The sequence below is a fragment of the Sphaerodactylus townsendi genome, linkage group LG07, assembly GCF_021028975.2.
Source record: "Sphaerodactylus townsendi isolate TG3544 linkage group LG07, MPM_Stown_v2.3, whole genome shotgun sequence".
In the NCBI taxonomy this organism is placed as follows: Eukaryota; Metazoa; Chordata; class Lepidosauria; order Squamata; family Sphaerodactylidae; genus Sphaerodactylus; species Sphaerodactylus townsendi.
In genome coordinates, this window is record NC_059431.1 from 94,165,832 (window position 1) to 94,188,792 (window position 22,961).

General features: G+C 43.5%; 1 protein-coding gene across 1 annotated transcript in view; it reads left to right on the forward strand.

Moving 5' to 3' along the window:
* Nucleotides 1–574: 574 nt before the first annotated feature.
* LOC125436736 (muscle, skeletal receptor tyrosine protein kinase-like) overlaps nt 575–22,961 on the forward strand; it is a 43,764-nt gene continuing 21,377 nt past the window's right edge. The window contains exons 1-7 of the mRNA XM_048503978.1: nt 575–692; nt 1,834–1,947; nt 3,015–3,294; nt 8,393–8,519; nt 11,017–11,168; nt 12,619–12,746; nt 14,601–14,742. Of these exons, the coding sequence (XP_048359935.1) occupies nt 3,216–3,294; nt 8,393–8,519; nt 11,017–11,168; nt 12,619–12,746; nt 14,601–14,742 (628 nt within the window). The 5' untranslated portion in view covers nt 575–692; nt 1,834–1,947; nt 3,015–3,215. The remainder of the gene's footprint in view (nt 693–1,833; nt 1,948–3,014; nt 3,295–8,392; nt 8,520–11,016; nt 11,169–12,618; nt 12,747–14,600; nt 14,743–22,961) is intronic.

Below are 22,961 nucleotides of genomic sequence, written 5' to 3' on the forward strand. Positions count from 1 at the left end.
CAGTTTACTCTTCGGCGGTGGTTAAGATAGAGACAGGCTCAGGCTTGAGGAGCTTGGGCGGTGAGCTGCATGGGTGGGCAGCTCGTGGCGGGTTTGCAACGGTGTCGCACATCTGGGGAGAGAACGAGCCTTCCGGCTGGGGCTCCCAGGCTTGCGCCCTGTGTAGGGCCGGGGGGTGGGGCGGGCAGGCTGGCAGGCCGGGCCGCTGCCCGACACCCCAGGGAGTGGGGTTGGGTTGGGCTGACAGGCGGCCATGGGCTTAGCCGGTGCCCGACACCCCAGCAAGCACGGGAGGAAGACGGGCTGGGGGCGGCCTTGGGGCTCAGCTGGTGCCCGTCTCCTCAGCAGGGGCAGGAAGTGTGGAAGCGATTAGGAGTATGATCTCTGGGGCTTCCCTTCCCGCCAGTTTCCCATTCATTGGGATGTGATGTGCGACCCGTTTGCCGCCCAGCTCTGATGTAAATAGTTCTTGTTTATATGTTTGATGTTTAATAAACGGGCTGCGGCCCATTCCTTTCCAGCCTGTCGTTGTGGTGTACTTATTGAGCGAGGGAGTCTCACCATCTGCAGCAAATACTAATCCATGTAATACCTGAACATATTTTGCAAGACAGAAAAGAAAAACAAGTGGTGATTGAAGAGAATGTTTATGATTTTTTCCCCTACATTTACAAAAAGCTGTGAGGATATATGTAAGTACTAAAGTATCCAGGACAATATGCTGATTTAAAATGTTTGGGAACTAGCTCTGATGGAAAAAGTTACCTTGAAATGGCAGCTATAAGGGTCTTAACCTGAGTCCCCACAATGTGTGGTATGCACAGTCTACATGCACTTTCAAGTTCCCAAATGGAAACTCACTTCCCAGGTACATGGGACTAGATTTGAATTGAAACCAAGAGGCCTTGTCCCCTCCCCCCAACGTGACTTCCTGAATTGAAATGGTCCAGCAGGATAGCCATTTTCCGTTTTGGGGACTGCACCACATAGACCAGGGGTAGGGAACCTGCAGCTCTCCAGATGTTCAGGAACTACAATTCCCATCAGCCCCTACCAGCATGGCCAATTGGCCATGCTGACAGAGGCTGATGGGAATTGTAGTTCCTGAACATCTGGAGAGCTGCAGGTTCCCTACCCCTGACATAGACCGATGGGGATCAGGTTTCTCCAATGGGGAAAGCAACATACCCCAGGGCCATCTCTGGTTGGGAAAATTGTACAGGAGAAGGCACAGGTAAGCTGTCCTGCATTCTGTGATTCCTGTCTGTGTCACCTCCTGCACACCTGGGAATTAAATTCCCCAGCTGGGAACTTGTGAGTGTTGATCTGACTGGTGGTCTTCTGGCCCTACATGGTTTGACCTGATGACTGAAAATCGTATGATTAGGCTCTAGGATCTGAAACTGCTGAAACCATTTTTTGCTGATTAGAGCATTACCGATTCTGAACTGACATTAGGGTTTTTGCTTTTTTGCATAATCTATAATCAATAATGCACATGTATAATGATAACATAACTGCTTGGGATTTATTTGAGCTTTGGGTTTTTTTTTTGCAAAATAGAAAATTTTCAATAAGTGAATAAAGGCAATTTTATAAAGGTTGGCTTGTTCTGCTTTGTGCAGAACAAATTCATTTTCCCCTAAAATATATATTTGTAGGCAGACAATCCAGGCATTAGCTATTTCATTTTACTGGATTGTTGCTGGTATCATAATAATAGTCCCTATGGGCAACAATTTCTGGATTTCACCTCACAGCTGTCATTTTTCTACCTAACTGAGAAAATCAGTTTCCCAGATATGACTCTGTTTTTGTACTTTGCTGCTGCAGATCTTGAAGTGATGGTTTATGGCTGTCTTCTAGGGAAGCAACATCTGCCTTCAGTTCACACACTGAAACAGATCCTACTCCAATAAAACATTATAAAGGATCATGGATGATTAGGTGAGTAAACAGGTGTGTTCGACTTTATCTCTCTTTCTTCACACAATATATAAATAACTTAGATAACTCTCTACCACATAATGTGGTTATAGGTTAAAGTATTCCAGATCTGCTTCATCAACATAACAGTTACAAATTATGAAAAAAATTACATTTTTATAAAGTATTTTAATTAATAGCTCAGAAGAACTTCCATGTTTAAAGTCAGTGTATTCCAGGTGCTGTTAATGAACATCAAGGGAGGGCCAGCCACAGCTCAGTGGAAGAGCACAGTGTTTGTATGTTATGGTTTGGGTCTTACCATCTTTCCTGCTGGTGAAAGGGGCTGCTGAAAAGGCAGAGGCGTAGCGCCAAGGGGACAGGGAGTACACAATGCGCTGGGCGCCCCCCCATGGGGGCGTTCCTGGGTCATTTCGAGGGCGGGGACGGGGCGGAATGGGGTGGATGGGGGCTTGGAGGGGTGCAGGGCGCAGGGCGAGCACCAGGCACAGTTTCCCCTCGCTCCATTCCTATGAAAAGGCTATCCCAAGGATTGTAGAACTGTGTGGATAAAAGCCCTGCTGGATGAGATCCATAGTGAGGAAAAAGAACTGATGAAACTGAGTGGAAAAACTGATGAGAATCAACTGTAGAGCTCCAGGTTCCAGTTTAAACACCTATCGCTATAAACAACTCAATCAGAAAGACTAAGCTTGTGACTCTAGAGAGCTTTCACCAGTCACATTCCTGGATTAGGTGGACCAATGTTCTACTACAATAAGAGGCAGCTTGGTATATTCATAGGATGGTTGTTGCCTTCTTGTACACTTATCAAAGTCACCTGGCTAATCACAGAATGCAGGACTGAATGACCCTTCGGTCTAATCCAGCAGGGTTGTGTTGTTGTTTTTTTAAAAAAAGCATCAAAGATGAGCACCAAGTATATTTGGCTTGGTCTGAGGCGAAGGCCTAACACCTTGTGCTGTACTGGGTCAAGCTATTATTTTAGAAAGGCATTGAAGCATTGTGCTCCTCACTGTTTGCTTAAAAGGAATGCTTGAGGGATTTGCATTCTCTTGTTTCATGAGCCCCACATTTTGATACTGACCTAAGTGGAAGCGCACCAGCTGGCCGTGTCTATCACTGCAGTCAAGTCGAAGAATTCCTGATTATACTTAGAACCTACAGAGTCAGTGGCGGAGAAGAAACTTTGCAATGATCCATGCTTTGAAATGAAACAGCAAAGGAATATGCCTGTTTTGGATTAAAGACTCCCCTCTGGAGTAATCATGAAAAATTCGCTCAACATTCCACTTGTACATATCTTCACCCTGGCAGCCTTCGGCTTGGCTGAGAAACTCCCCAAAGGTAAATGGTTTGCATCTTTTCTTTTCCTTGCTATTGGCTGAGGACTTTCATTTCTTGTTCTTTTTCATAGGCACAGCCCAAAGAGACATGTGTGAATGAACTGTTTTCTCTTGCAATTTCCTCTGTAATGGTGTCTGAAAAATAACTATGAAAAAATCTTGTTCTCTTTATATTCGCAAATAGTTGTAAGCTGTACTGTGACGAGTAAGGAATTTTTCTGATGGCTCTGTGAGTGGGAAGTGTGTTTATCCTACGTATCATACCAAAGGCAAATGCTAAGATGGGAACAGCTGTACTATACTGTTAGCAGAATGTGTTTAAGGCTGCAATCCCATTCACATTTGCTAGGGAATGTTCCATTGACCTCAGAGGGAATTACTTCCCTGTAAACATACATAAGATTGGATTCCGTGAGTTGAACACTCTAAGATTAACTTCTCTATTTATCCCCATTTGTCTGTGTACATTTTATAGACAACCATACAAATATTCATTGTAGTCCTGTGTGCAACTGAAAAGGTATTTCCAGCTTATATCAATGAGACCTGTAGATGCATTATACATTACACACCATTTACACACTGGAAGATTTACCACAATATCTTATATGATTCACACACACACACACACACACACACACACATACACACACATAGATTCATTCCGCACATGCAGAATAATGCACTTTCAAACTGCTTTCAGTGCTCTTTGAAGCTGTGCGGAATCGCAAAATCCACTTGCAAACAGTTCTGAAAGTGGTTTGAAAACGCATTATTTTGCGCGTGCGGAAGGGGCCATAGAGTCATGATCGTAGAACTATGATAGCATGACTGGCTTTTCTGTGATTATTCCTTTGAACTTTTTTTAAAAAAAATGAAAGACAGCTATGGGAGACTGAAGTTGGCAGAATAACAAGCTGCGTAGCTTTTTCGCTTCCTGCCATTTGTTCAGTCAAAATTATATCACCTAAGCAGCTTTCTCACCTGCAGGGAGAAAATCATTCTCCCTATTGTAAAGCAGGTTTGTTGGGAGACACAGCATTTGATGAATTAAATCTCAACATTAAGAAGGTGTTTGTAATGCTGATGTCAATAGTTTAGCCAATAAAAAATGCTCAGTTGCGAGAACATCACACTAGCTCTTTGTCATGTATTTATTCTTATTTAATAAATTTCTCTCCTATCTTTTAGTGTACAAATCTTTGAAGACATCTAACAAAAACATAAGATTTACTAATACCATGAAGACAGGAAAATTCATTTGTTTTAAGGAAATTGCAGTTACACACTGCAGGGCAAAAAGAAATCAGTCATAAAAATATCAGAACTTCATCTTGATGTGATGCCAAAAGGACAATAAGATAGGATCCAGATGAGTGTGCTCAGAAAATGTTTTCTATAGCTTTAGTCTATGGGCGTTTCTGCACGGCACAATTATACTGGGCTACAATCAGTATCTTACAATTCAGGTCTATTTTATCCCGGTTTCTCCCTTCCCATGGCTGCCCATTTCTGTGGAGGAATCGAGTGAAGACTGGGATAAAATACTTCAGTTTGTTTTGCACAAGACCAAGTCTTTTGAATTTACACCACAAGCGTGTCGTGCATGCGCAAGCTTCCCCTGTATCCCACGTTCTAAATGGCTGTTGTTTTTGGATGGCAGCTTGAATGAATGTCTCTGCCCTGCCTTTTGAATTGCTGATCCACAAAAAGGTTCAGCTTCTGATGGGTTGGGGGAAAACAAAGCCCCCCCCCCCTTTTCCAGTTCTGGATAGGGCCCAGCGCAGGCCTCAACACGGCATGTGGCAGCAAAAATCAATGGGGCACAGTATCACATCACATTCTCACTCACGTTCTCATATTTTTGTGGAAAATGAGAGACTCTCCCACCACCCCATGATATGGTGAGACTCTCCCCCCCCCCCACTAACATTCAGCCCAAAGTGCATATTTCCCTAGCTATGCGCTCCGAGCAACCAGTACATATACAGAAAGAAAATGGGGACATTTTGGGACTCCACTCCTGATTAACCCGGGCAAAATGGCACCCACTCGATACCATGAACAGAAAACATTCTTGAGGGAACATTTTAGGAAGGGTGGGCTGCAATGATCAGTGGCTCAGCAGAGTTCAAAACTGACATGACTTCAGGTGGTAAGATCAGGGGGGTGGGCAGGGGGGTGGGGAGATCAGGTAGCTGGGTGGGAAGAATAAACTGTTTTTGCTTCCGTGGTGTTCGCATGGTAGCGGCAACACAGGATTTTCCAAAAGAATTGCCAAATTGGCAGTTTCCATCCCACTGAACTGCTGGCTGCTGCTATTCCTCAGGTGAAGAAGAAGAGTTTGGATTTATACCCCACCTTTCTCAACTCCCTCCCTTCCTCTCCTCACAATAAACACCTTGTGAGGTAGGTGGGGTTGAGAGAGTTCTGAGAGAAAACTGTGACTTGCCCTAGATCACCCAGAAGGCTTCATGCGTAGGATAAGAGTCTGCAGCTCATGCGGAGGAGTGGGGAATCAATCTTTGTTCTCCAGATTAGAGTCTACCTCTCATAACCATTGCACCATTCTGGCTCTCTCTTTCTCCCTCTGATCTTGTGACATTAGTCAGGGCCTCTAGGTAAACTAAAGGGCTCATAGCTCTTAGGAGAAGGGAGACGGAAAGAGGTCTGCTTTCCTGCCATTGACATCACAGAGAAAGTAAGGGAGAAAAAGAGAGACTGCCATTGCCAGAACAGTTAGCAGCTAGGTAAGTGGATGGGTGGGAGTACTTGGATAGAATTCTTGGATAGAATTCTTATCTGCTAACATTGTATAGAAGGTCAGAGCTAACCAATAGCTAGGATTCAGGTTCCAATGAAGGGATGTTAACTTTAGCAGCATTAGTGAGTTATTTTCTAGCTCTCTAACTGCAAAGAATCACCCAGACTTTTGCAGTGGTGTCCATTTTGTGACAGAACTGAGTTTCTGCACTCTGAGAAGTTCGGAAGGTGGGGTTTCCTCAGTAGGCAAAGTAAAAGAAAATATGATTTCAAAGCAACTTCCAAGACCCTGTACCTGTCTCAAGTAGGACTCACCATTCACAGTGTTTACAAGGTGTGCTACAGAGAAATGTGAAACACAAGTGGACATGCATTGAACAAATTATTCATAAATGCCTTTTGATAACAAGAATAGCATACAGAGGGAGAGAAATCCTAGATTGTGCCCTTTTAGTCTTCACCAAGCATTATTCTATGGCGAGATCAAAAGTATTTACTGTTCTGCAATGTAATGTTGAGGCACTGAACAAATTAGAACCATACTAGTAATATAGGCAAGGGTTTCCAGAGAAAGAAGAAAACAGAAACGGAGTGATGATTTTTGGTCAAGTTGCTTATTTTTAAGCCATGCTGTTTTTATCTCCTTGCTGTTTGATTGTTTTATGCTAGGTGTAGATAGTATTGTGAGGACTTTGATTTATTTTCTGATTGATACTTCACATTTCTATGGGAAACAGTTCTCAAGGTGGCTTCTGTTATCAAAGTTATTTTCATTTATTCCTTCAAAACATATATATGCTGCAAAACATATATACCCCTCACTTTACTCTCAAAGTAGCTGCCCAAAAGAGGATAACAAGAAATATGTCTTGTTAATTACCTTGGACCTTTCAAAAATATGCCTTGATGCTCAGTGTGTATGACTGGAGTCTAATGTAAATTATTAATAAATGGTGGGGGCCACAGGACGTTCTAAATAAGCAAATGATAATAAAACTGGGGGAATGTCCTATTTATTTAGCAGCAGGCATTTTCTTGGGTGGGAGGGGTATTAATAGGATTTTATTGTATTTTGTATGTTTTTAATCCTGGATTTGTAAACTGCCTTAAGTCCCCCAACGAAAGGTGAGGCATAAATATCTGAATAAACAAACTTCAGTTGATGGAAAATATGTCAGCCCCAAGGGGAAATTGTCAGCAGACAAAGTAAAAGAAAATATGATTTCAAAGCAACTTCCAAGACTCTGTAATTACCTTTTATCTGTCCCATGAAGAATTCAAAATACAAATACAATTTCTTCAGCAACAAGGGATAGGTAATTAAAGTATGATATATATGGTCTGTTTTCTGCTTGTTAAGTAGTACAGGAATCCTTATTCTATAGTTAATAGTATTGCAATGTTAACCAGAGGACCCCATTTGCAGAGAGCCTTTCTGATTGTTTTGAAGCTCATCTGCCTTATAACTGCAGCCCTTCCTTAGTCTCTATATGGTTGTTCCTTCTCACCCATCTGAAACGATCTGTATCCTCACAACACACATATGAAAACTCAGACTAAGGTACGCAGTTTGAAAGAGGGACAACAGAGGTGACAGGGTCTTTTATTCTCTAATTCTCCCTGAGTCTTTTTCTGTGTCTGTGCCATTTTCCATACAAGTTATTTCCCCCAGCTTTGATGGTGTTAGGAAGTTTTCCCCAGGTTCTCTCTAATCTTTCCCAAATCTATTTCGTTGCAAAGTTTTAGGAGAGATTGTGGCAGAGATTTACTTTTTGTCACCTTGGGTATAGCACTCCAGGAATTTTCCATATCATTGAAGATTCAGCCATAGAGATTGGGGGAATTCCTAGAATGATGCTAACGTGGTTCCATTACTTCTGAGTGATTATCCATAAGTGACATTGCTTTGTCAGTTATACTCCTCCTCCCCATGATCCTGGGGGTTGCTAGCACAAAGAGCTAGAAGTTCTCTATATTGTAGAATGCTGTCCGGTAAGAGGTCTGCATGTGTTGGGGCTTTTTTAAAGTTGTAAATGTTTTAAAAGTGTTTTTTAATGTTTTTTAAAACTTTGTAAATGTTTTCCTGTTTCAAAAGACTTTTCTGTCAGTTGGATGAGATGTTTACAATATCAATCTACTACTAGCACACACTTTTACTACTGGTTATTTCTGAATTGTGATTGCTTTATGTCAATTATCAATTATCAATTTTGACTTTTAAATTACTGTTAGAGCAATGGAAGGGAGGCTTACAAGGCACTGGTTTAATTAGGCACATGTTTCTTTCATTAACATTAGTCACTTGCTCAAGCTATTTTTATTTTTCGGTTTTGCAGCACCCAGTATCACTACTGCTCTAGAAACAGTAGATGCTCTGGTTGAGGAGTTAGCCACTTTTGTGTGTGTGGTAGAGGCTTATCCCCAGGCAGAAGTTACCTGGACTCGTAATAACATTCCTATCAGGTAAGAATTATATGCATGAAAAGAAGCACAAAAGAACTAGTTACTAATGCTTCACCTTAAAATCTGGAATATTTAAAACAATGCCCAACAAGAAATTGGTCATTGTTATATCCCATGCCAGACCTTATACTGTGAGTGTAGAATATTATAGAGCCACTACACACACTTTAAAAGCTATTTTTAAAAAGCTATGTACATCCAATATATTTTATATGTGTGTGTACATATGCATTGTGAAGTCACAGCTAACATGGCAACCCCATAGGGTTTTCTAGGCAAGAGACATTCAGTGGTGGTTTGTCATTGCCTGCCCCTGCATGAGCTAAGAGAGTTCTGAGAGAACAGCGACTGGCCTAAGGTCACCCAGTAGGCTTCATGTGAAGGAGTGGGGAATTGACCCCAGTTCTCCAAATTAGAATCCTGCGACTATTAACTAATACACCGCATGGCCTCCATCCAAAGCAGCTCTCTAGAGCCGAATTGCACCAGGGTGGACCCGGGATCTTATGTACTGGGTCAATTTTGCGCCAGTTGGTGATTCCGCACGGATCCCCAATTCTGCTCCAGTGCTGCTCCAGCTGTTTCTGCATAAGTACAGGGCTTTTTCATTTGCCCCACAATCTATTCCATGCATGCACGGACAACGTCAGTTTCCCACATTCTGATTGGCCACTGGTTGTGTCACACCAATGGCGTCATTCTCCCCCATTCCCCCATTCACTTATGTGGATTTAGAAGGAAAAGGGGGTGGAAGGGGGAATGAAGAGCAATGAAGTCTGCCTTTCCCAGGCAGGATGAGAGGAAAGCATTTGAGCGGGGGGTGGGAGGGCAGCAGCCCTTCTGCAGGGGCTGCAATGAAATACTCCATTTAGGAGAAGAGGAGGGAGCCCTTTTACACAGATGATGGTTGGGAAGGCGCGATTCCTTTCATGCTCGCCTAGGACTGATTCCTTTTGCTCCAGCTGCCTCTTCTACTCTCCACCCCGCTGCCTGTAAATCTCCCCCACCCTTTCCTCCAGCAGATGGATTTTTGCCGCTGCAGTTCAGCAGAGGGTGTCAGATGCTTCGGAGTGCGCAAGGTTGGAGAGAGCAGGGACCTATTAGCAACTCCTGCCTTGGGGATGAGTGAGTGAGGAAGGCGGGAGGAAGACTCCCCCTCACCACATTCCTGCAATGCTGACAGAGAGGATTAATATCGTCGTTCACTTCTAAAACGTCAGACTTTTCTCCCTCTCCATGGCGGTAGTGGCTGCTACCGCACCTTGCCTCCCACCCCCCTCTTTGGGCTGGACACAAGCCTATGCTTAATGTGCTAAAAGCACACACTCCCATCTTTGCCAATTTCATTTGCAGCTCACACTTTCAGTGCAGAATGTGTTGGGTGGGCCACAACAGAGAGGCAGGAAAAATACAATAATTCTGCCCCAGATCTGCTCCTTCGGTTTTTGCACGGGGTATTTTAAAAGTACCACCTTGCTAGCGATTTCTGAAATTTGTGGAGCGAAGACAATACCGTGGGGCAGCACCAGGGCCACACAGGGGCAGATACACTGCAGCTCCAGGAGCCGTGTGGAACTCTCAACTGCACAGGTATATTTCCTGGGCTCACACTGGTGCAATTTCGCCGTGCAAAAACGGTCTTGGTAACTGTCCTCAAGATAAGCTGAAATTCTAGGTGATCTCCAGGCCCCATCTTGAGGCTGGCAACCATATTTTGAAGATAACTCTATACATTATTTTGTGAAATCAATATATGGATGTTACGTTTCCCATATTGAGTTAGTACCAGATTAGTTTTAGCTAAATTTTTAGCTAAACTATCATTACATAGAGCACCATGTAACAAAAAAAAACCTTCTCTGATTGCTCTGTTGTCATAATATGAAAACCTTTGAGTGACATTAAGCACATTTAAGCATGTGTTGAAGTCTTTTCTAATTAAATCAACGTGATTTTAAAATGTATGACTTTGACTTTCCTTTGGCTAAACCACGGCCATTGGTTTTTGAAAGTGATAATGTCGAACTGAACGTAAGTTGAAAAAATCCATGATTAAGATTCAATGAATTTCTACACAGCCATGGGTTGTGGCGGTAATTCAGAGCAGTAGTGGGTGATGGAGTTCTCAACACTCCCTCACCCCTGTAGCTATTTGCACTGTTGTGGAAAACATATTGGTGCTCTGTGAATTGCCCCCCACCCCTACCTCATGCAGCTGCTTTTAACCTTTGGAAGGTAGCAGGAAGTTAAGGAAGATTCTAAATATATATCTCCTGGATGACATCTATTCTGGCCCTCAGGAGCAGGTTAGGATGATTCTAAAGTTAAGCAGAATAAAAAAAAATGTGTCCAAACTCAATAATTATTGGTTAGATGTTAGTTTTCACCCATAAGTAAACAAACTGAGATTGCCAGTACTTAGACCCAGCTAGTTTCTCATAGTATGAGTTGAACAAATTCAAGTTTTATCTTGTAAAGAGTGTTAATATGTTTTCAGGCCCTTTGACATGCGATATAGCATACGTGAAAATGGGCAGCTTCTTACCATTTTGAGTGTGGAGGACAACGATGATGGGGTGTACTGCTGCATTGCAAACAATGGAGTAGGGGTACCAGCTGAAAGCTGTGGGGCACTGCAGGTGAAAATGAGTAAGTATAAGCATGTTATGCTGATCAGGGCCTAACCAAACATAACATTTGGCACACATATAATTACATGTAGTCATAAATTTCCTGTTTGGCTGGGTTTCGATCCAGACTAAATTCTTTTCCTCAGAATCTCCTCTCCTCTCTCCCATGAATATTATTTTGTAGAGGCTGCCGGATGGCACTGGGAGAGGGGAGGCAGGAAAGCTCTATCCACTAATGGAAAATTTAGTCTGGATCTAACCCATGGTTAGTAATCCTCAATTTAGGATTGCAGCCTTATTTGCATCTCTTCCCAAATGATTATTCCCTTGCTGAATCCTTCTTTATTTTTTCTTGCAGTCCATTTTTTTCTTGCAGTCTTGCTAAACTGTCCCCTGTGCACATGGCACAAAGATGGCTATGTTTGGTTGTTGTCCATGTGTTGTTCCATGTGTAAGGTGACCAGATGGTCACCTTTGTGAACCGGGAGGGGGTAGGCGGCCGCACGCGCGCAGACGTAGGAGAACACTGCCTTCTGGGGCACTGCCGTTTCCCGCCCTGTCACAGGGCGGGAAACGGCAGCGCCCCAGAAGGCCGTGCTCCTGCGGCCGCGCGTGCAGGAGGCTGCTGCACTGCCTTGCGCCCCAGAAGGCAGTGCGGCAGCCTCCCAAAAATCGGGACAATGGAACGAACCCGCGGGACGTGGGACAAATTGTGTGAAGGCGGGACTGTCTCGCCAAAAGTGGGACGTCTGGTCAACCTATCCATGTGTCACAGTCACTATAGGTAAACATGTGGTGTAAACAAGTTCCTTGCACAGCCATTTGGCTCAAAAAAATAGTGTGGAAAGGAAAGCTGAAGCCTCCCAACCCTACACTGTCCCCATCAGCAGAAACTAACCCTTTGGTTAAGTTATATGGCAAGTTTATTTAAATATGGCAAGTTTATTTAAATAAATATTTGAAGGGATGTCATGTTGAAGATGGAGCCAGCTTGTTTTTGATGCTTTAGAGACTAGGACAAGGAGTAATGGATTCAAAAAGAAATTCCACCTAAATATTACTAAGAACTTCCTGATGGCAAGGGCTGTTAGACAGTGGAATACACTACCTCAGAGTGTGGTGGAATCTCCTTCTTTGGAGGTTTTTAAACAGAAGCTGGATGGCCATCTGTCAGGAGTGCTTTGATTGCGCATTCTTGCATGGCAGGGGGTTGGACTTGATGGCCCTTGTGGTCGCTTCCAACTCTATGATTCTATGATTCTAAATCATATCAGGGAACCCCCAATCCAATTTGAGTCACACATAACATTTAACAGAGCCCTAAGAATTACAGCTCCTGTAGGTAGATCCTTCCTGAGCTGTAAGATGTTGAAAAACAGTGAAAGTACATTTATTTGTAATATATTAGTTGTGTCGCTTTTGAATGTGTGGATGTCATCACAATTTAATTTTGGCCTTTTAAATTTTAGGACCCAGAATAATTCGTCCACCTTCCAATGTAAAGATAATCGAAGGCTTAAAGGCAGTTTTCCCATGTACTACTATGGGGAATCCCAAGCCTTCTGTGTCATGGATTAAAGGAGAAAATGTTATAAAGGTGAGTAGATGTTAAAATTTAAATATTATCAGGCAACCTGTTGCATTCTATTGTTAGGAAGGGGCTGGGTCTCAGCAGGAAAGCATCTGCTCTCAGGCTTAATCCCTGGCATCACCAGTTAAAAGACCTCCACCTGGGACATTGCAGATCTGCAGCTGCCAATCTGAGTACACAGTATTGACCTTGGCCCTTTCCGCACATAACTTTTAAAACATTTCCAGGTAGGAAACAAAACATTTCCTCCATGGAGTTCTTCACTGATTTTTCCTCCTTTGGTTTCAGAAATGTTTTGTTTCCAGTGTAAGAACATAGGCCCATTCCACACGGACCATTTAAAACATTTTACCAATGTTTTAACAAGAACCATTTTGACTTTTTTTGTCTGCATAGCGTGGGACATTAAACTGTTTTAATTGATTTTTTTATTCTGCTGCTCTGTGCTGCCTGCCATTTTTTGCTGCTTGTGATTCTCCATGACGCCTACCGTTTTCTGAAGTGTCCCATGGACATTTCCTCTGCTTGCCACTCGGTATTTCAGTGCTGTACATGAATAAAGTTAGTTTTGCCTGGTGATTATGCATGGATGTTGTTTTTCTTCTTTTGTTATTGTTGTTTTCAATGAGGTGCCTTTGAAGCTACAGGGACACAGTAGGAGAATTGGCAATATGCACATATTTTGAGTCTCTGAAAGAGGAAGCTTTAAACTCGGGCAGGAAAATAAAATGTTTCTTGCTCTCCACACAGAAAGCGTTTTGAAAATGGCTTCAGAAATAGAGTTTTCAAAATAAAACATTTTGAGCAAAAATAAAACATTTTCCCAATGTTTTGGGGGGAAATCTGTGCAGAATTCTAGCCCAAAACACTTTTTTCACCTGTCCTGAAAATGTTTTATTTGTGCTGTGCAGAATGAGCCATTTCTTCTGAAATCCCTTTTGTAACAGTTCTTTTGTTTGAAATGTTTTCATGCTGTCTTCTCTTGCTGTGTGATAATTTTTTAAACATTCTATCTTTCCCAATGCCATTTTCGTTGCCTCTGTACTCTAGCTCAACTTCTCCCTAAGTGCCATTTTTTCCTCTCCCTGAGCTGATCTTTTCCTTTCACCACTTTATTTTCCATCATTTTTGGCTGTTTTTGCTCTTTCCTTCACATTTTCTCTTACATGTGAGCAAATTTACTCATGAATAAACCCATGATAACATGAAACAGGGGCCGTTTCCTCACTTAAAAAAAAAAGCAGGGGCAAAATGGTTTTGTAAGCTTTGGGTGTTTTTGAGCGCGCAGTCACGCTCCCCACTGCAGGTAGTCGCGCAGGGTTTCCCAAAAGGCGCTGTTCCGAACAGGAACAGAAATGACGCGCACTGAGGGGTCGCGAAGGCGGCAGAATCGGGGCAGCTGCATTGTCACCGCTCCGGTAGTGGGGAGTGCCGCTGGAACCCGCGTTACTTGGAGTAAGTAGCGCGCAACAAAAGGTGAGTGGGGAAACGGCCATGGATTTTCTTTCTTTCTGCACTTTCTCTTTTGCATGGATAAATTTACTCATGAGTACACCTGCAATTACTACAGACTCTATGAAATACTGTTTTTGCAAACAACCCCAAAGGGGGGGAGACTCTCATGGTGGCCATAAAATGTTTGGAGGGAGTAAGTGCAAACAAACATCATGATAAGGGGGGGGGGGGATTCAAAAACATTTTGCTAATGTTTTAGGTGACTTGTGTGGAAAGGGCTCTTGATAGATGATCTCATTCTATGTTAGTGCTGCTGGGTGCAAAAGGCCCAGATTGGCTCAAATGCTGAAGGTAGCTTACGGAAGTTCTATCACTTCTCACTCTGGGACTCCTCATTTATGGCAGGAAAATGCTCGGATTGCCATTCTTGAATCAGGCAGTTTACGAATTCATAATGTTCAAAGGGAAGATGCTGGTCACTATCGATGTGTGGCAAAGAACAGCCTTGGAACAGCCTATTCAAAACCTGCAGTTCTGGAAGTGGAAGGTGAGTGAGCAACATGCATAGAATAGTTATATACGGACTTCATATTTGACCCAGTATTTATAACTGAAAGCATATGTGAGGGAAAATGTGAATGGTTAGAAGAGAAATCTGGGAAATCTGAAACCAAGCCAATTTCCGTGGTTCCAACAATGAAGCAAATGCTAACTGGAAATGAATACCCAGCATTAAGGTTTTCATTGGAAACTGTAAATGAAGGAAACATATCTTGTGAATTCTTATCACTGAGCAGATAGAAGGATGTAAGGTAGAGGGTTTCAAAGTTGAAAGAAGCATTTGGTCGCAGCTGAGATGCTTGGAACAACCTTTTGATATCCACAGAAGAGCATGAAACAGAGCCACATTAATGGTATCCTGAATAGCATCATTGCCGTCTCACTTGGAGTTACCCCTGCATCTAGATATTCCAACCATATGACTAATAAATATCCCACACCAGTGACACATTTCCTAATGGCATGGGTCCCATTCACATGGTACATAAGTATATGAAAGAGATTTGTGTCATGCAGCTAGCAGAGGCAGCCAGGGGGACATATGGGGTCAAATGTCCCTGGACTGTGGCCCCTTAGTCACATGGGGGATGGAAAATTGCCCCCCACAGCCCTCCTCCCCCCTGGGTCCATACACTGACTTCAAGACCTGGTGCAAAAAAAGTTATTGGTTGTGTTGGGGGAGGATGGCCGCCCATAGTGGGGGGGAGGACGCGGAAAACTAAGATTTTGCACCGGGCTACATTTTCCCTAGATATGCCTTTGGAGGCAGCAACTAGCATTCTGCTATATAAATATGGAGGTTGACCCGCCAGATAAAAAGCATTCCTTTTCTTCCAGCCATAGACTTTGTGGATGTCTGCAGGTGGGATGAGATCATATTTGGCTATGTCTTGAACATTTGATCAGTGATAGAACCCTCCATCAGTTGCACGAGTGCTGCTCACAATATACCTGCCTCTTTCTCTTTGCCATTAGAGCCCAGGCCTTACCATAGGCTGCCATTGCTGCCCAGGAGCAGGGAGGCATCGAGGGTCAGCCTATGCTCCAGTGGCATGGTGCTACAGGCCTGGCTGGTGGGGGCAGTGAATTGTAGGGGCAGAGTCACAGCGACCTAGCTATTTAAGGCCAGGCTAGGCAGACTCTTGCCTCTTTGCCCCGTTCAAACCTTTCTTTCCCCTATATATCCCTTATAGACCTTCTAGGGCAGCAATACACATTATCTTTGTATATTCCATAGGTTCCTAGCATAATTTCAGGGCTAAATAACTACATGTTAAATAAATTACAAACTAGTATTAAATATACTGTGGTGAATGGCATGTTTGAATTCCAAGATTTCCATTTACTGTAGACTGTAGTTCACCCAATTTCTGTCATTTGAATGCTAATAGCATTTTTGTATCTGTTATGTTTTGATTCATGGTACCTCTTGAAGCCCTTGGATGTGCAGACACCACATGTAAATCTGTTGGGGGGCTGCTGAGAACGGTGTTCTTCAGATTTGTTTGCAGCGAGTTCTGCCGCTTTTCAGTAACAAGTTTCAGATATATATTTGAATATGTATTTGGGGACACATCATGTACAATGCAAAGTGAGGATAAGGGATGTAATTTGAAGTAGATGCTAGTAGAGAAGTCCTGAACTCATGTCCACTTTTCCCAAAGGAAACGTTTTCCCTAGCTGGGAATGATACTGGGAGTGAAACTATGAAAATGAAGTAGTGGAAGTGTGTGGCAAAATGCCTTGGCAAAAAGGAAGCTCAGGCATCCTTTTCCCACTTTAAATCACACATATTACCCCTGATTTGTATGGGATTGGAGCAGAGGCATGGAGGGAAATGGCACCCGGAGCAACACCTGCTCTGGCTGCCCCCTCGCTCCCCACACTGCCTCCCATGCCGGCGGGAGCCTGCTACAGGCCGCTCCTCAAGCAGCCTGGTGGGGCAGGGCCAAGGGGTGGGGTCAAGGGGTGCCCGGCGGCAACCCAGCCAGGCTGCTTCTTCGACTGGCAGAAGCTCCACAATCTGAAGGAACAGCCTGGCAGGGCGGGGCCAAGGGGAGGGGTGTGTGAAATAATTCTCCACCCCCATGTGGTCAGCTGGTATGCACCTGGGGACATGTGACTCCACATGTCCCCGTTAACGTTCCGCCTCTGGATTGGAGCAGTTTCACATTTTCAGACCCAGGTTCAATGTCATGACTTTAAAATATTTTACAATCTAGGACCCACATTTCTAAAGGGCTAACTCTGCCCAGATGTCCCCATGCAACTACAGTCTGTGGATTGTCACCTACTGACTGTTTCCCAATTTAAGGTAGCTTGCCTAGTATCAATTCAAATCTGTGCTTCTTCTATTTTAGCTCCCATCCTATGGAATGGGAAACCTGAGGAGATGATGGTCTATCATCTCTAGATGTTTGTAGGAGCTGCTGAAGGGTAATTTTATTTGCTACAGCTTTTAGTGGATAAAGGCTGCAGACCGTTTTGGGGAGATGATTTGGAATTGTTTTAATTTTGTACGTTTAAAATTTGGATTTGCAAGCCGCTTGAGCTTGCTTGAGCCATGGGAAAAGATGGGGTATAAAACACAATCAAGCATGAAGTACTATAAAGTTATGGGTGTGCCTGAGTACACATTGTAACATTTTTCAGGGGTAGAAGCATGAACTGTGTCTGATAATGATGTGGTGGCCAATTAATTTTATATAACTGAACCTAAGAGTTTCATTGTTAGCCATCGATTAACCGTGGTACATAGATCTGCAGGTGGGTGGGTGGGTGAGTGTGTGAAATAGGAAAGATCATCAGCTATATTCAGAAAGGATTCAGTCACTGGAAGGCAAATGGAAATTCTTATAGAACTAAGATTCTTCTAGAACTAAGAACAACATAAGCATCTTCTAATGAGAAGAAAGAAATGAGCTTCCCAGGGTCACTGGGGAAATCTAGAAAAAGGAGGAGATTGCAGCCAGCATCATTAATCTTTTGCTATGGATAACCATGCTTGATAATCTGGAATAGCAGATAGTGCCAGTTTGGTGTAGTAGTAAGAATGGAGTTCCTTAACATGGTGCCCATGGACACTGTGTTGCCCACCAATACTTTTCTTGGTGCCCACCAAATGGTTTAAGTGATTGGGTGGGGCTTTTGCCCAGTAGGGATTCTGATTGGCCACTGAAGATCTGGTTGTAAAGAGTAAAACAAAGTATTGTTGAAGGCTTTCACGGCCGGAATCACTGGGGTGCTGTGTGGTTTCTGGGCTGCATGGCTGTGTTCTAGCAGCATTCTCTCCTGACGTTTTGCCTGCATCTGCATCCTCTGAAGATGCCAGCCACAGATGCAGGCGAAACGTCAGGAGAGAATGCTGCTAGAACATGACCATACAGCCCAGAAACAACACAGTGCCCCAGTAAAACAACATAGTTTCTGTGGTACCTGCCACCATAGTGTTTATTTTATTCTTTCTCATTCTTATTTTTAAAATTACCCTTCTTCTCCCCAGCACTTGAGATTCCTCAGTGTGGGTTACTCGGCCTCTTGTATCAGCCATTTTGTGGTTGTGACCTTCAACTTGTGTCAGAATTCCAAGGGTGCCCAAAGGGACAAAAAGGTTGAGGAACTCTCCACTTCATCATGAAACCGGCTGGATGACTTTGAGCCAATTGCTCTCTCTCACACCTGACCAACCTCACAAAGTTGTTATGAGAATGACATAGTAATGGGAGAACAATGTATGCAGACCTGAGCTTCTTGCAGGAAGGGTGGGATAAAAGCATCCTGGGCAGATAATAAGTATCTTGAAGAGAATTAAAACACTTGAAGGTCAGTAGAAAAAATGTTCAGATACAATATTGGAAGAAAGACTTATAGCTTGAGCAAGCAGGCAGATGGCTTGACTGACTTCACCATGGCAGTGTTCATGAGCCATCAGGATCTCATCTTCAGAATATGATAAAATGCTGGCAGCAAAGCTCCTTCCCATTGTTTCTCCTCATTGCCAGGTTTTGCCCTCATACCTCAGCAGACTCTTTGTTGTATATTTGCTGTGAATTTCTAGAGAAGTAGATTCACTGTGGAATGAAAAACAGCAAGGTTTGAGTCAACAGCTGCTTGCTGTCATAGCATCAATACTTATGAATATGGAGCTCCTACTTAACATCGTGTCTTACTAAAACTGAGCATTACCCTTAGATTTGATCACAACAGCAAATAGTTTGTGGTTTACAAAATGTGGCGGGGTATTTGTTAATGGTTAGAATATTCATGTAGCTTCTCCATTTCTTTGTTGTGCAGCTCTTAATCAGACAAATGCAACAGAAGGAGGTATGTGTGTTGTGCTTTAGTGGCTGTAGCATTAATTATTGTTGCAGTGGCAATATTCTAAGTTTATTTGGTTGATGGTACTAACAATGGTCACTCGGATGGCCAGGGGAGTAGAGAACTTGTGAGAAAGTTGACAATAGGAATACTGCAAGCAGTTGTGCACTCAGCTGAACCCTACTAGTCTACTCATTAGTTCACAAATTCATTGTGTGGATTCACCTTCTGTGAATTGCATCTCCCTTTATCCAAATGACTGAATGATTTGGAAGTTCCACCTACAATCCCCCCCCCCACACACACACACACCCTGGACAAATGGGTTTACTGTATTAGTAAATAGCACCTCTTGACAGTTGTGAGAACTACCTATTTACATATTTCTTTTCTAAATTTAGGAGCCGCATGGCATAGTGGTTAAGTGCTTGCACTGCCACTCACATGGTCAGGAGATTGAGCCCCCTGTGGGCTCGATCCTGGCAGCTGGCTCATGGTCAACTCAGCCATCCATACATTTCTTGGTCGGTAAATGAGTATCTACCTCATAGCTAGTGGGTAAAGAATAGCCAGGGAAAGCAATGGCAAACTACCGCACAAAAGAGACTTGCCTATAAAATCACTGCTCGCAGTGGTACCCCAGGGTCAAACACGACTGAAGGGGAAACTTTACCTTTTTTCTATATTTCTTTGCTTACATATTTTTATCCTGTTTTCTCTTGCAAAGCAGGTCTTTTACCAGTTTAATTAGATTATGTTTGAATCTGAATAATGTTTATTGTTGCTTGCCAGGGAAGCTATGATTGTTAGAATAATGGCATATTTATAGAGTTAATTAGATCTTTTAAAAATATAACTTTAACTGCATGATTAACTGCATGTGCTAAAAGCAACAGTGAGGCACCTAGGTGGTAAAATTTCAGCTTAGGACTTTAATGAAATCAAATGGATTGATCAAGCATTGATATAGCATTTTCTAAAGGTGAACCGTAAAAGTTCCTTGTTCCAGTGAAGTAACTGGCCATATTTTCACAGGCAGTAAGAAGGGCTTTATTTCTTGAAACTAAAAACATTACTTTCTTTCTCAATCCTGGTTCCTATTCTGTCCAGTAAATTCAACTGAAGTTGTTCTTTTTGTTTTGTGCCAAATAACCTTTTCAAGGGGCCTTTCCCCACTTACCTCTTTTTGGTTTCCAAAGGGCGTCTACCCTGCGTTTGTTGCACACCGCAGCTTTTGAGCATGGAGAAATTGTTACCCACTTCATTTTGCTATTCACGAAATAAAGCGGGGTCAGAATTGCAGCGTTCCCCAAGAGCACGTGTCCCGCTGCGGCAATCGCGGCCAGCGGAGGGCGGGTCTCTATTTTGATTGGCTAGCACGTGTACACGTCATCGACATGTGGCAATCGCAGCCAGCGGAGGGCGGGTCTCTATTTTGATTGGCTAGCACGTGTACACATCATCGACACGTGTACTTGTGTACGTGTCATCAAAACATTTCATTTTCCACCACCTATGTTCCCCTCAACCCAGTTTTCACTTTAAAAGCCAAGCCCGCGCGTTCAGCGGCACTCTGCCGTGAATGGCTGGTGCAAAGCTGTGGAGCTCGAGCAGTAAAAGCAATGTTGGAACGTCACCCTGTGCACACGTCTCAACTTCCTTAAAAATGGAGAAGCCTGTTGCCTGATTGGTCGGAAGGCTGCACGTCACAGAATCAACTTCGCGCAAACATGCCGAAGTTCTCCTCTACCCCGTGGCAAGCGCAGTGTTTTGAAAAAAGTTGCTGTTTTAAGAGGAGCTAATTTGGCGCACGCTAAGGAGGTGGGAGAGCAGCAGATTCGGGGCGGCTGCGCTGTGGCCGCTGGTGCGGTGGGGAGCGCGGAGGATCCCCGGGTCTTTTCACGAGGTTCCCCCGCAACATATGGTGAGTGGGGAAAGGCCCTAGGTATTTGAGTGATATGTTGCCACCTATGGGGCTGAACTCTGCTAGTTACCCCAAGGTCTATAGAGAATGGTTGCTGCTGGAGGCTTTTAAGTTTTCTCCCAGCTCTCAGTGTGTCTCCTGGCTATGGAGTCTTGTAGTGCGATCAGCATTGTTTGTAGAGGAAAACAGCGGCCAAGAGGCCAGTGTAAAGCTCTTTTCCTGATTAGCCACACTAGGTACCCTTTACTATGTGCACTTGTGAAGCTAACCAGGATGTTTATGATGAATTAAGGAAGGCGACCCATAAGAAAGGGAGCAGGAGTCTTGAAATGTTTCCCACAAACTTTTAGTATCTGATTAGCAGACAGAGAAGGAAGTTTGGGGAGTTGTCTTTCTATTTAAATTATAGCAAGCATGTGTAAAATAGAAAATTCTTTTTTCTGTCTTTGTCCTCTTGGGGAGGCATCTGTAGATGTCTACACTAACCCAAAGGCAAAACAAGTCCAAATCTTGCATCTTCACTGAGAACTAGCTGCAATTGTCATGAACTCAGTTATCACTTCCCTCAAAAGCTTGCAAGTTGATAAATTATACTCTGTCTCAGGGAAAGATCTCAGGAGATGTGTGAATTAATCTACCGCATCTTCCTGGACCTTGTCTGTGTTGAAATGCTCCACAGGGTCCTAATGCCTGCCAAGTTCTGTACCCCCCCTTCAGATTCTCTTTCAGTGTTAAAGAAACTTATTTAAGCATCACCTTTGTCAAAACCATTATTCCACAGTGTATCAAACACAGAACTTCAATAAAAAGTATTTATATTGCTTCAGATGACTATTAGCAAAGCTTGTTTTTCAGTAAAGTTGTCCCCCCTCCCCCAATTTTCTTCCCTGAGGCAGCTGAATGGGAAGAGAATCCCACACTGAAAGAGTATCTGCACTATTTTCAAATGCGGCAACATGGTACTCTAGCTTCCACCGCAGCACGCACAACCTCAATCTTTCCCTGAGAAGAAGTATAGTAAAGCTATGGACTTTGGTATCTCACTTCAGAAGTCTGAACCCCCATGCTCGCAAATAGAGTTTGGCACCATTGCCTTTTTGAACCTAGTTCACAGAGGCCTCTTCTACACGAGCCAATAAACGTGAGTGTAGGACACACACAAAAACCTTTTTGGGGGCGGGCTTCGCACAAATCCCACCCTCAAAATGAGTCTGCTCCGTATTATTTTCCCCAACCCAGGTTTCTGGAAAATCACTAAACCAGTGAGTCCTTTCAAAAATCCTGGGTTGCACCTGCTTGTGAGCGAACGGCCAGGGAGGAGGCACTTTATTTGCCTCCCTTTTCCCTATTTTTATTTTGTGGCTTGCATCCGCATAGTTACACAGGGGCAGATGGTCTTGTTGTGAGACATCAGCATGGGTGTGGGGGCTCATTTGTGCATACCTGTGTAGCTACTTATGGCTGAGGGGGTTCATTTGTGCATGCCTTCATAGCTATGCATGGTTGGGGAGTAATTAAGAAAAACAGAAACGTCTCCGTGCAAAGGCTCGACAGCAACCTGGATTGTTTCTGTCAGCTCCAATCGCTGCCTGCATGGGTGCATGTGGACACGAAAACAGGAAAACAGGTTCCTTTATCCTGACTGCAACCCGTTATACATTTGCTGTGAGGAAGGGGCCAGCGTTCTTCCTCAGACTGGGCCTCATGACACTCTTGCATCTATACCAGACCCCTTTCTGCTTTGCTTAAGTGTTTTCAGACTGTAGGGAAGTGTGGCAAAATTATTATGCTTGGTAGGTCTGCTCAGACCACACACACACACACACACACACACACACACACACACACACACACACACACACACACAGACTGATAAGCTGCCCCTCAGCAAACAGCTGTCTGTGTTGATCCCAACACTCCAAGAAATTCAGGGGTGTGGTAAGATTTTTCCTAACAACCTGACA